Genomic DNA, 14,385 nt, shown 5'->3' with positions numbered 1-14,385 from the left:
ATTATAAATTATTTATTTTTCTGTTTCTAGAGCTTCTCATATTTAGCTTCAGAATTTGAAGGAACAGATATTGAAATAGTAAATCCAATTACCATGATACCACAACTTTCTTTCACAGCAGAATTAACAAACTTATCTAGATGTTCACTGTAAGCATTTTAAAAATTATTTTAAGCATTTTCAGATTATTTTTCTTCATTATATGTTTTCTAGTTACTGTATTGTTTCTTTAATAATGTTAGATTTCCTGATTGCTAAGTTTAAAAAATATATTTGCACTTTTAATTGCTACCATAGTTCTATGACATTATCCTCATTTTAGAGATGGGTATTGAACTTCTAGTTTATGACTGAGGTGGGACATAAACCAGTTTGGTGTGATGATTGGTTTTTGTTTTGCTATGGTAGTAATTTTTGTTAAGGTATAAATAGGTGGACTATAAAGCCACTGTGAAAAATAGGATTATATGGTCATCCTTGCTTGTTGAAGGATCTCCTGGCTTTCATAGAAAATGTTCTGATTAGAAAGGACCCTCTGGAAAATTTCTGTACTTGGACAATACCAGTGTCTTTCTTTCCCAGTTGTGACTTCTTCTTTGACCTTTAAGGTTTTCTTTCTACTCCTAGGAAATCCATGCATAACAGATATCATGCCGATCCCCATTTCTCCCATCTCTAAGCCTTTGGATCTCATCTCCCTTAAAGAGGATGTAGCAACTTAGAGCACTGAACTTGGTACAACTTTCCAACCTCTCTGTCCCATGAACCATTTGGTACCAATTCATCTTTGAGTACTGTGAATGTGCATCATTTAGTGCTGTGTTGGAAGATAGTGGGTGTCCAATAAATATTCATGTTCATTAAATGGATGAATAAGTGGTTAAACTTTTAAATGAACATAAAGAGTGGCAAACACAAAGGCAAAATTATCATAACCTTTCTGACTAGAGAAGTAGAGCAGTGAAGCAATGTTTTATTTGTTCTACACCTACTTCCAAAAAGGGGCCCAAGATAATTTCTTGTGTAAGATGCCCACAAAAGGACCATCTAAGTAAGGATAAGAGAACAGCCATAAAATGGAAGTTGGAAATATAGAGGAGAAAAAGAAGGAAGAAGATACTTGTGCTGGAAAGGCTAAGCTAAAACTTAGAGGAAGTCAAGGCAAAAGGAAATTAAATGCTTTATGTCTTTTCACAGCTATTGCTGTCATGGGGCATTGCTGTCATTATCCATTGAAAATGCCCAGTTGAATAAGAATTGAGTCTTTGGAAAAGAATAATATGCTTATGTCAAAGAGAGAGATAAAAGGAGTACATGGATTAAGGGAACATTAAAAAGAGTTTACAGGTGCAGAAAAGGCAAGATTTCATGAAGATGAATATAATTCCAAATTAACAAATTCTCATAATCAGTAGATAAGCTCATTATTTAAACTACTTTCAGAGGGCAATGTAAGGGACATATTTTATGAAACTATTAATATTTCTTTAAAGGTAATTGGGAAGAAGGTAAAAAAGACCACCAGGGACATAGGAAGAATAAATAATCTTTTGTCCCATACCCCTTTGAGAAGATTATAAAGAAGATGGGCAGATATGCTGGCCTATAGGATGATCAGGGTGGAGAACAGAAGGGAATTTTATGTTTCAGCCTATGGCTTATCTTCCAGCTAGTCTTTTACCTTCTGAAAATCAGGATCAAATCTTAACTATCATTAGGTCAATTGACTTGCATCTGAGAAGATATTCAATAAATGTTGGTTGAAAGAATGAATGAATAGGTGGAAGGAAGATGCCTTAGGAGTTCATATTATTGAACGGATCCATTTTTTCCCCAACAAGTGTTGTCATAGTAGCCCCAAGAAGTTAACCTTTCTGGCTGGCCTCTGATCTTTGGGTTCAGAGGAACAATGTCCTGGAAAAAAAGAATATATAACCTAAAGCCTAAAGAGATTCACAAAGACCTTTAAGAGGACACAGCAAGGCTGTTGTCTTAGAGTTACCTGCTTGAGGTTATTGAAAACATAATATGTGTGTGTGTGTTAAAAGTTCGAAAATATTTTTGAGTTCTTGATGCAAGCTCCCTCACCCCCATTCCTAAGTCCCTCAACTTTTTCCTCTCATAAAACATCTTATAATGGGTGTGTTATAATCTCTTTAAGTTATAATTTAGTAAAATAAATAGTTGAATGATTTATGGTACTTTAATTTTAGTTCTTTTTCTGTTTTTGAGTTAGCATCTTTTTAAAGAAATTTCTTGATAGGAGAAGTTTCTTATCTGTGGATAAGAGAAAGGCAAATGTTGTTGGGTTTAAAGATAGTATTTGTCCTCTAAAATGACCATATTTTAATATGTTGAGGTATATTTTGAAAAGAATAATATTTTATATCTGGTTTGCTTTTCAAGGGTCTCTAAAGGTTTATTTAATTTTTAGGTATGAACAAAAGAGGAGAGCCAAAATTCAAAAGCTTAAATATTTTATTAAAATCTTATACAACGATAAACAGGTTTCTTGCACTTCAGTTTCTCCTCTACAGTTTGATTTTAAAGTCATGTTTCAGCAAATTTTCAATATTCAGTTAATATATTGGCCTGAAACAATTTGCTTGGAGGTATGCCATTGTCATTTAATTTTGTATATTATTTTATACAATAAATAATTTTAAATTTCTTGTTAGTTAATATTATAAGTAAGTTCTTTTATGTTAAGAGATATTAAGATATTAATATTTATAAATAATATACTTATAATTCATCAGTAGTCTTTTATGCTTTAAGTACAAAATTATTTGATTTGTAGTTGTTCTAAATACTTCTTTCCTGCTATAGTTCTTGCCAACCCTAGACGTGCAGCATTATTCATTTATTAGTGAGGTGGAAGAGGTGAAAGAAAGTTGTTTAAACTATGAGTAGTATAGCAATTGTTAGTGTTGAATAATTTCTTCAAATTGCCCCAACCTTGGTTTTGTGATTTCAGTCTCTTGATATATTTGTTCATCTTTTAAAAAAATTTTTAAAAGAATCTGATGAAGAAACACACATGTAGCAGACCCCTGATCCCTTCCCAAAGACCCCATCATTAGAATCCCGGCACTAAAAGAAGAAAATATGATGATGAAGACAAATTAGAAACAGTAATGGAATCTAGACAACAAGTCTTGATGGCTAATGTTAAGAGTTAAACTTGAACCTCAACCTGAAAGAAAAGTTAGGAGGAGTAAAGATTTGTGTTATATGAGTATGGAGTGGAGTCTGAGACATGGGGAGATTATTATTACAAATCTAAATCAGTTATTTTTTTATCCCTGATCAAAAGCTGTATTCATTTTATTCATCTGTGCCTTTAAGTTACTATCATCTTAAAATGTAGCTCTGTTGAAATTTTTTTAAGTTAATTTATTTATTTTAATTGGAGGCTAGTTACTTTACAATATTGTAGTGGTTTTTGCCATACATTGACATGAATCAGCCATGGGTGTATTGTTGAACTTTTTATTTTGAAAATATACTGACTGTACTTTCCTACTATTGTATGTAAAATAAATTGTGATATTATAATCTAACTTCTCGAAGTTTAAAATTGCCCCCTCTAAAATTACCAAAATAGGTAAGTGTAGATTTTGAATCCTTCATCATCATCAATTAGCACATGATCCTAACAAACTAAGAGGCAAAGAAAGAAAGAAATCTATCTAGGGATAATTCACACTATTAAAAGCTGCATGAATTGCTAAATCAATCTATATGCCTTTGATGAACACATACGAACCTACATTTCTAATTTTATTGTTATTTTTCTTTACTCCTTCACTTCAGCCAAACTGAACTGTTTGTTTTTTTTCCCATATATTTTTGCAATTCCCTACTTAGACTTTTTTAATATTATAGTTTCTCCACTTATAATGCCTATTTTCATTCTCGACACGTCATCTCAGCTACACAGATGTTGATAGCTGCCATTGGGGACAAGTCATCTCCTGGGAGATTCCAGGTGTCATTCTTTACCTTTACATCTGCTGCTGTTCAGGATCTGGCCTCCAAAGTGAATTTGACAGTTCCATGAGAACGCATGGACATACCCTAAACAAGTCCGCAAGATTGATGTGTAAAATCAGAGTGCCAACTGAATATATGAATATATTTGTCAGTTCATTGTCTCTTTTTAGTTAGCCAGTTTACTAATTTACAATAAGAAATTTTTTTCAGAGACATAAATACTTAAAATCCATTGGCTATAATTAGCTATAACCCCCGCAAACCTTTCTGTATTAGCGATGCCTTTGGCAAAGGGACCAGTGTGTTGGCTTAAATTCACTCTTATAGAAACAGTATTTAGATGACCAGAAAAATATTTGCCTCTTTGTCTTGCGTTTTTCTCTGCCTTCTGGTTAGCAACTGTCCTTTTGATTGGTACATTCTTTTTTATCTTTTAAGGGGCATTTACCTTCCTTGATTTTCTTTTCTTTAGAGCACATATCACTGTTTCCCCAGACACTGATAACAGAGTATAAATCAAAATAAGATCTTCCTATTGAAAAAATTTGGGTTTGTAGTTATGACAGTGATGGAATTCTGGTAGAAAGCACAGCATGCAGAATTAGAAGACCTGGGTTTAGTACTCAGTAAATGTCTGTAGAACCGCGTACTCAGTGCCTCCCTTACTCCTCCTTCTGGGACTTTTCCTCCCTTCCCTGCTACATAGCTCGTTTAATCTGTCCTTGGACTCCAGGAGCCAACAACTCTCCCTTTTTCTTAGGCAATTCAACCTGAGTTTCTATCACTTTTAATAAAAATTAATAGAGTTTTGTACAGAGATTTCATTTCTTCATTTATAAAATGGGAAGAGTAATGCCCATTTCCTGTAATTTTTATCAGGTTTAAATAAGATAAAGGACTTTTAAAGTGCTACACAAAAGTAAGTTCTTTGGGTATTGTGTTATATGTACTGAATTCCCAGAACTATATTTCTCATCCTTTTATTCAACTGACTTTCTTTGAAACCAATGAAAGGCACTATACTTTTAAACACATAAGATTACCTAATTTTATCACAATCATGTGGATCAAAGGCTCTAGAGCAATACCTATTTTACATTCTAGTATTTTTAAAAGAATTATGTTAGTGATGACCTTTGTTTTAGTTTTTTTCTATTTTGTACTTTCAGTGAGTTATCAATCATTTCTTTTATGTTTAGGTTTATGAAATAAGTAAAAGGACATGCTTATTGGCAAAACTATATTTACCATTACCTAACAGCACAGAATTGAAAAGTAAAACTATTTTGGAATATCTAGAATTTAGCTCTGATAAACTGGTCATACCTGCATATGGAGAAGTAGGAAGCAGTAAGTTCATTAAAAATGTGTCTTCCCTCCTATTTCCTTCATCAGTTCTATATCCTAAATGACCATGGGTCATTCGTATGAACAAAGAATCCTATTCATAGAGTCATAAAATATGTTGGTAGATGCCGGGGGCTGGGGGTGGTGGGTTATGGGGTGGGGAGGGAGAATGAGGATTTAGTGTTTAATGGGGACAGAGATTCAGTTTACGAAAGTGAAAAATTCAGGAGATGGTGAGAATTGCACAGCAATGTGAATGTTCTTAGTGCCACTGAAATGTACAGTTAAATGTTGTTAAAATAGTACATTTTACATTATGTGACCTTTACCACAATTAAAAAAAAAAAAACACCTTAAAAAGGAATCCTGTATTTACAGTGTTAGGTTAAAACAACTTAAGTTCTTCCAGACAGTAAACTAATTTTTAAAACTTTGACTTGAATCAGATCTTTAGGAAATCTAAACTTTGAGACAAGCTCCTCTGCTTTTCCTAGGGCATCTGCGACAAGAGCACTGTGCTTTGTATGATGTGAGCTCCACACCTAACTGGGGAGATTGCTCTGCCCCTACCTGACTTTTGAAGTGAAGTGAAAGTCTCTCAGTCGTGTCCAACTCTTTGCAACCCCATGGACTATACAATCCATGGAATCTCCAGGCCAGAAAACTGGAGTGGGTTGCCATTCCCTTCTACAGGGATCGAACCCAGGTCTTCCGCATTGCAGGTGGATTCTTTACCAGCTGAGCCACCAGGGAAGCCCATCACATGGTCTGACCTTTGGTAAAGCCTGAAGATGCTCCAGGACATGTTGATTAATCTTTGAACTGAATAGGGGAGGGAGGGAGAGGAGAGAGAAAAGAAGAGATAAGAGAAAGAGGAAAGAAGAAGGGACTTTTTTTACTGTCTTTCAATTGATTTTACTCCTCCTGCAATTTAAGCTAGCATGTCTGCCGGAGTGCTTCCTCTTCTCCCATGGTTCCCTTCTCTCTCACCTTCCTTCAGTTCAGTTCAGTCGCTCAGTTGTGTCCTACTCTGCGACCCCATGAATCACAGCACGCCAGGCCTCCCTGTCCATCACCAACTCCCGTTTACTCAAACTCATGTCCGTCGAGTTGGTGATGCCATCCAGCCATCTCATCCTCTGTTGTCCCCTGCTCCTCCTGCCCCCAATCCCTCCCAGCATCAGGGTCTTTTCCAATGAGTCAACTCTTCACATAAGGTGGCTAAAGTATTGGAGTTTCAGCTTCAGCACCAGTCCTTCCAATGAATATTCAGGACTGATTTCCTTTAGGATGGACTGGTTTGATCTCCTTGCAGTCCAAGGGACTCTCAAGAGTCTTCTCCAACACCAAGCCTGCCTTGGGATGTTGTAATTGCTATGTCCATCTGGTGAAAAGAAAGGGAGTATGAATGAGTGAGCAAGGAGGAGAAAGAAGGGAATAAGCAGGCAAAGGAACAAGGAAAGTGCAGATAATGAGGGAGGAATGTAGTCTGCTTAGATAAAGTCCAGATGAAGCAGAAAACCCGTTGTGGAGACCCAGGAGAAAAGACTTAGAGAAATTTAGGATGCACTAAGCACTTGGCAGAAGTTTCAAGAAATATCACTAAGCTCTCTGGAGACTGAGAGGGAAGCTGAGGAGAGGGAGAAAATTGAAGAATGTAGGGAAGGAGCCAAACAGTAGCTCTTTTTCTGCTAGCATGCGTGCTCAGTTGCTAGTTGTGTCAGATTCTTTGTGACCCTATGGACTGCAGCCCGCCATGGAGTTTCCCAGGCAAGAATGCTGAAATGTGTTGCCATTTCCTACTGCAGGGGATCCCTCCCCCCACCCCCATGCCCCCTGTCAGGGATCAAACCCAGGTCTCCTAATCCTACACTGGCAGGCAGGCAGATTCTTTACCACTGAACCACACTGGAAAGCAAAGCTTTTTTTGCTGCCAGTGGTTTTTTTTCCTTGCTGGCAGCCACTCCCAGAAAGAATGGTTTGAAAACTTGTGTTCAGATAAATTCTCTCCCTTCTTGTTTGTAGTCTGTTTGAAACAGTCTGCCTTGAGGGATTTTGGACAGGAGTTGAAGGGGAGCTGTAAGAATAGAGCCTGCAGTCAGCATAAACTCTGTATTTCTGGGGTTCCAGGAACACGTAAAAGGGGAAAAAACTGTAATGTGCTCAAATATTCATATGTTTTTAATACCCTTTGTAAACAGATGTGCCCTTTCTTCTTGAGGAAAGTGGAACTGAAGAACTTTGTCTTTTGACGTCAGGAAAACTAAGCTATTCTTTATCATGGGCCTTAGATGAAAATGGTGTTCCTCTGACACCTGTGTCACAGTCATTACAATCTGCTTTCTGCAGGTAATAAACTTTATGCTTGAAAAATAATGCCTGTCCTCAGCAAAGCATCACACAAAGCCTACAAAAGGGAGACTCTAGATAAATGGTAGGAACAGTTTAGTTTACTTGGATGTTGCTTTATTTTTATTTGTATTTGTAAATATATAAAATATTTATTTTATTTATAATCACTCCGCTAAGGCAATAAGTATCTTTATGTGTAAGAGAATGTGTCTCTTCAATGTTTAGGATTAGAGCCACATGGATGATGACAGAGGCGGTTCCACAGTCCTTAGACTATGTAGGCAAAGGCCAAGACTCCCAAGGATTTGATTTCTGGGTCCTTTATCTCTCCCAGTCAGTCTGGATTATGCAAAAGAAAAAAAGATTTTTTGCATTATCAATTTGCTGGAAGAAATTGCTGAGCATAGAAATTTCATCTATATCCCACAACTTCTTAGAGAAATTGGAGTTAACTTCTAGACCCTATCCACAAACAGTATTACTAGAAGTACAGTAGAATTCTATAAAAATGATACTAATGCTGGCTTATATACTGTGCTATGTTTGAGTAAAATGACACACATAAAGGGCCAAAAGATCTCATCATTAAAGAAATTAATGAATGATAATAACAAAAGGATAGCCTTTTCCCTCCCCATCTAAACACATATTTTAATTTTTGTTTTTTTTTAAACACATATTTTTAAAAAAACAGGCTAGATCCAACGATATGACATTATGAGAAAGGCAAAACTATGGAGACAGTATGTCATTGTTCACCAGGAATTAGGGAAAGGGAGGGATGAATAGGCAGAGCACACAGGATTTTTAGGGTAGTGAAACTATTCTGTATGGTACTGTAACTGTGGATACGTGTCATTATGTATTTGACAAAAATCCATATAACATAAGACACCAAGAGTAAACCTTACTGTAAACTATGGATTTTGAGTACTAATGATGGGTTACTATAGGTCCATGGATTATAACAAGTGCAGCTCTTTTATTGCAACAAGCATAATAAATTATAACTCTGGTGCAAGATGTTGATAGTGAGGTAGGCTGTGTATGTGGAATCTGTACTTTATACCAATTTTGCTGTGATCATAAAACTCCTTTTAAAAAATTCCTATTTTTAAAGTAAAGTAATAACATTTTAAAAAATATTCGTATAAATAATGTGGATTAAATAGGAAATCAAAACTGAAATTAGAGACTGTTTTTAAAATAACAATGAGAACACTATCTACAAAACTTGTGGCATATGGCCAGAATCATAGCAAAAGTTCATAAGTGGTCTTCTTGCATACATGAGTGCTAAGTCGCTTCAGTCATGTCCGACTCTTTGTGATCCTACGGACTGTAGCCTTCCAGGCTCCTCTGTCCAGGGAATTCTCCAGTCAAGGATACTGGAGTGGGTTGCCTTGACCTCCTTCTGAGTGGTCTTCTTGGTAAATAAGAAACAGTTTTAGAGAAAAAACTAAACCAATGTCAGTAGTACTCAACAACTGATGTTGAAGAAACAGGAAATGGATGTAGATTACTCATCAAGAAGCTTGACAGTAAAAAGAGGCTGAAAATAAGAGAGAGAACAGAATCAAAATATAGAGTTCTTAAAATTTGGGGGCAGTACTTATCTTCTAAAAGGAAGTGATGAAATTCATAGGAAAAGAGCCAGAATGTATTAGAAAGAATATGAGATAAAGAAGTCACCTGCCAATACAGGCGATGCAAGAGACTTGGGTTTGATCCCTGGGTCAGGAAGATCCTGTAGAGGAGGAAATGGCAACCCACTCCAGTATTCTTGCCTGGAAAATCCCCTGGACAGAGGAGCCGGGCAGGCTACAGCCCATGGAGTCACAAAGAGTCGGACACAGCTGAAGCAGTTAGCACATGAACTCCTTCAGAGTCAGGATGATATTGAACCAGAACATAAGTCAATAGCTGTGGTTCTAGAGAAGAGGAAATATCTTTTCAAAGCAGAGGATGAGAGAAATCGCAGTACACACAGAATTGTAATTTTGATGGATATCCCTGTTTTGCTGAGTAATTGAGGTCATCTTAGAGACCTAGAGCAGGGCATTTTAGGAGAAAAATGGGTTGTCATCATTCAGTCATTCAGTCGTGTCCAACTCTTTGTGACCCCATGGAATGCAGCACACCAGGCTTCCCTGTCCATCACCATCTTCTGGAGTTTGCTCAAACTCATGTCCATTGAGTCAGTGATGCCATCCAACCATCTCATCTTCTGTCAGCCCCTTCTCCTCCCAACTTCAATCTTTCCCAGCATCAGGGCCTTTTCCAATGAGTCACTTCTTCCCATCAGGTGGCCAAAGTATTGGAGTTTCAGCTTCAGCATCAGTCCTTCCAATGAATATTCAAGGTTGATTACCTTTGGGATTGACTGGTTTGATCTCCTTGCTGTCCAAGGGGCTCTCAAGAGTCTTCTCCAGCACCACATTTGAAGGCATCAGTTCTTCAGCACTCAGCCTTTTTTATGGTCCAGCCCTCACATCCATACATGACTACTGGAAAAACCATAGCTTTGACTATATGGACCTTTGTAGGCAAAGTAATGTATCTGCTTTTTAATGTGCTGTCTAGGTTTGTCATTGCTTTTCTTCCAAGGAGCAAGCATCTTTTAATTTCATGGCTGTAGTCACCATCTGCAGTGATTTTGGAGCCCAAGAAAATAAAGTCTGTCATTGTTTCCGTTGTTTCCCCATCTATTTGCTATGAAGTGATCAGACCAGATGCCGTGATCTTAGTTTTTTGAATGTTGAGTTTTAAGCCAACTTTTTCACTCTCCTCTTTCACCCTTCTCAAGATGCTCTTTAATTCCTTCTCGCTTTCTTCCATTAGAGTGGTGTCATCTGCTTATCTGAGGTTGATATTTCTCCCGCAGTCCTGATTCCAGTTTGTGCTTCATCCATCATGGCATTTCACATGATGAACTCTGCATATAAGTTAAATAAATAGGGTGACAATATACAGTCCTTCCCAGTTTTGAACCAGTCCGCTGTTCCATGATTGGTTCCAACTGTTGCTTCTTGACCTGCATACAAGTTTCTCAGGAGGCAGGTAAGGTGATCTGGTGTTCCCATCTCTTTAAGAATTTTCCACGGTTTGTTGTGATATACACAATCAAAGGGTTTAGCGTAGTCAATGAAGCAGAAGTAGATGTTTTTCTGCAATTCTTTTGTTTTTTCTATGATCCAGTGGATGTTGGCAGTTTGATCTCTGGTTTCTCTGCCTTTTCTAAATCCAGCTTGTACATCTTGAAGTTCTCGGTTCACCTGTTGGTGAAGCCTAGTTTGAAGGATTTTGAGCATTACTTTGCTAGCATGTGAAATGAGTGCAGTTGTGCCGTAGTTTGAATATTCTTTGGCATTGGCTTCTTTGGGATAGGAATGAAAACTGACCTTTTCCAATCCTGTGGTCGCTACTGAGTTTCCCAAATTTGTTGGCATAGTGAGTGCAGCACTTTCACAGCATCATCTTTTAGGATTTGAAATAGCTCAGCTGGAATTCTATCACCTCTGCTAGCTTTGTTCGTAGTGTTGCTTCCTAAGGCCCACTTGACTTCGCATTCCAGGATGTCTGTCTCTAGGTGAGTGATCACACCATCGTGGTTATCCAGGTATTAAGATCAAAATGGATAATAAGGGTGATTTATTTTGGAGCTAGTGAATAAAGCTTTAATATCCTGAACCAGAATTTTCTTGTGTTACTTAGTATTTCCCTAGCATAGTCCCCCACTGCAGCTATTTTTCTTTAATTTTTATTTATTTATTTTTAACACCAAAAACATTTTGGGGGTATAGCTGATTAACAGTTTTGTGATAGTTTCAGATGGCAGCAAAGTGACTCCCAGCCATATACCCACTGCAGCTATTTTAAATCTTTACCACATCATTCTTTGTCTTTTTCTTAAAGTCAGATGTCTGTTCTCCTCACTCTAAAGCTAACTTTTATGCAAGTAATTTGGAACTTCCCTTGGTCTCTTTTAGGAATCTATTGACATATTTATATCCTTTTCTTACATTTTCTTCAACTTTTCTATCTCCTTATGCTGTAAGTCTTTCATATCCAGAAGCTTTCTGTGCTTTAAAACAAAGAAAAATCTAAGCATTTGATTAAACCCTAAAAACCCTTTCTGGTTGTTTTTCCTGCCCAAGTTATATGGATGCTCTCCTGGTCTATATACATTGCCTTTACTTTTTGTTCACACATTTCATCCCTAACCCAATCCATTTACTCCTCAAGGCTACCAAGGACCTTCTGGTCATATTTATTGACCTGTCCTCATCTTTTTGCTTCTTGATGTCTCTTCTCTCTTGGCTTCTGTGATGCTGCACTTAACGGTTCCAGTCACTTGGGAACTCAAGTTTATAAAAGATTGAAAGCAGTTGTGCAAGATTGGAAAAGTGTCAACAGAGGATGAACTGCAGGAAACGTTTTCAAAGGTCAGAGCCCTTTCTAAAGTGAACTTGAAGTAAAGCTTTACCATTGGGGATTCTGAGATCAGAGAGGGAAATTGCAGAACTCTCATCTACAGCTGTGGGAGCCCAAGGGCTGGTGAGCAACAGTGGTTTTAGGAACCTGGGATGGGCGCTCCAAAAGGCAAGACTGACTTGTGAGCGTCAGAGCGTGAAGCTAAAGGAGATCAGAAAGAGTTTATTCACTCACTCATTCATTCATTTATTCAACTACTGACAGAACTAGAAACGGAAGAGGATCTGAGAATGCTTTATATTACAAAAGTCGTCTCTCTTCAGTCTCAATTAACATTGTCTAGAGTGTTTGTTTAACACATTTTGAAAACATAAGACTGTTTTTCTTACACTCACTAGTTGATTATTTTGTGATGTGGTTAATTGAGTTTTGTATTTGCCCTTATTTCTTATCTCCCGTAACTTTCATTCTGGATTTACTCTTCTTGCTCAAAGTTGTTCCCTGAACGATTCAGTTTCTTTTTTTTAGCTTTTTGTTTTGTACTGGGGTATAGCCAGTTATGACACCACCTTTATGTCAGAGAGTGAAGAGGAACTAAAAAGCCTCTTGATGAAAGTGAAAGAGGAGAGTGAAAAAGTTGGCTTAAAGCTTAACATTCAGAAAACTAAGATCATCGCATCTGGTCCCATCACCTCATGGGAAACAGATGGGGAGACAGTGGAAACAGTGTCAGACTTTATTTTTGGGGCTCCAAAATCACTGCAGATGGTGACTGCAGCCATGAAATTAAAAGACGCTTACTCCTTGGAAGGAAAATTATGACCAACCTGGATAGCATATTAAAAAGCAGAGACATTACTTTGCCAACAAAGGTCCATCTGGTCAAGGCTATGGTTTTTCCAGTGGTTATGTATGGATGTGAGAGTTGGACTGTGAAGAAAGCTGAGCGCTGAAAAATTGTTGCTTTTGAACTATGGTGTTGGAGAAGACTCTTGAGGGTCCCTTGAAGTGCAAGGAGATTCAACCAGTCCATCCTAAAGGAGATCAGTCCTGAATATTCATTGGAAGGACTGATGCTGAAGCTGAAACTCCAGTACTCTGGCCACCTCATGCGAAGAGTTGACTCGTTGGAAAAGACCGTGATGCTGGGAAGGATTGGGGGCAGGAGGAGAAGGGGACAACAGAGGATGAGATGGCTGGATGGCATCACTGACTCGATGGACATGAGTTTGAGTAAACTCCGGGAGTTTGTGATGGACAGGGAGGCCTGGTGTGCTGCGATTCATGGGGTCGCAAAGATTGGGACAAGACTGAGCGACTGAACTGAACTGAATAGCCAGTTAACCACATTGTGATAGTTTCAGGTGAACTGCGAAGGGACTCAACCATACATATACATATTCATGAAAATGATTCTGTTTTCATGGCTAGAAAGCTTGTTTAGTCTTTATGTATTTGAAAATGTATTTTTTCCTCATTCTTGAATATTTGTGTAGATGGGCATAAAATTTGAGGCTGATACTTATTTTCCCTAAGCACTCTGAAGCTACAGTTGCATTATCTTCTGGAATTTATCATAGCTGTTTAAAAATCTGCTCTCAGTCTAAATATTAGTATATTGTAGATAGTCTTTTCTCCCTGATAACTTTAAAATTCTTTGCTTAATTCTTAGAGACAAAGCTCAGGCCTGAGGGCAGGGAGGAGCTATTGCTTAATGGGTACAGGATTTCTCTTTGGAATGATGAAAAGTTCTAAAAATAACATGGTTATGGTGACTGTACAATACTGTGAGCTGAATGCCACAGTGCCATACTAAATGCCACTGGATTACATTACCTGCTTAGCATTTGTTTGTGAAGAAGGGGTTGCAGATGACAAAGGAATTTAGCTGTAGCCCACAGCTAAATAACTGTAGAGATGACAGAAAAATCATTATAGCAAAGGCAGGAGATGTTCTGAGGTTTTTATTACTTTCCCTGAGGCAGAAATCTGGAGACTATGTTGAAATACAACCAAATTTTTTTAAGGGTATAATGGGTAAGTTTCTCCCCTAATGTATTCATTAACATTTAAACTGTACCTGAGCCTTTATTCTCTAAGGGACCTGGGCTAGGATTCTTCCCATGAGAAGGAAAATTTGTTATGTGATGATGTTAAGGGTGTCAGGCCCTAGAGATCTCTTATGACAAAGATATTAAAACAGTTCAAATGAGAGGGCAGACATAGGAATTAAAGAAGGGAAGAATACCCAAGCTT

General features: G+C 37.6%; 1 protein-coding gene across 1 annotated transcript in view; it reads left to right on the top strand.

Moving 5' to 3' along the window:
* The window catches only part of CC2D2B (coiled-coil and C2 domain containing 2B), a 96,653-nt gene that overhangs the window by 28,962 nt on the left and 53,306 nt on the right, over window positions 1-14,385 (top strand). The window contains exons 15-18 of the mRNA XM_043475855.1: window positions 31-149; window positions 2,435-2,612; window positions 5,196-5,346; window positions 7,545-7,692. Of these exons, the coding sequence (XP_043331790.1) occupies window positions 31-149; window positions 2,435-2,612; window positions 5,196-5,346; window positions 7,545-7,692 (596 nt within the window). The remainder of the gene's footprint in view (window positions 1-30; window positions 150-2,434; window positions 2,613-5,195; window positions 5,347-7,544; window positions 7,693-14,385) is intronic.

The sequence above is a fragment of the Cervus canadensis genome, chromosome 8, assembly GCF_019320065.1.
Source record: "Cervus canadensis isolate Bull #8, Minnesota chromosome 8, ASM1932006v1, whole genome shotgun sequence".
Taxonomy (NCBI): domain Eukaryota; kingdom Metazoa; phylum Chordata; class Mammalia; order Artiodactyla; family Cervidae; genus Cervus; species Cervus canadensis.
The sequence above is the reverse complement of the archived record's forward strand: the minus strand, read 5'-3'. Positions and strand labels throughout refer to the sequence as shown.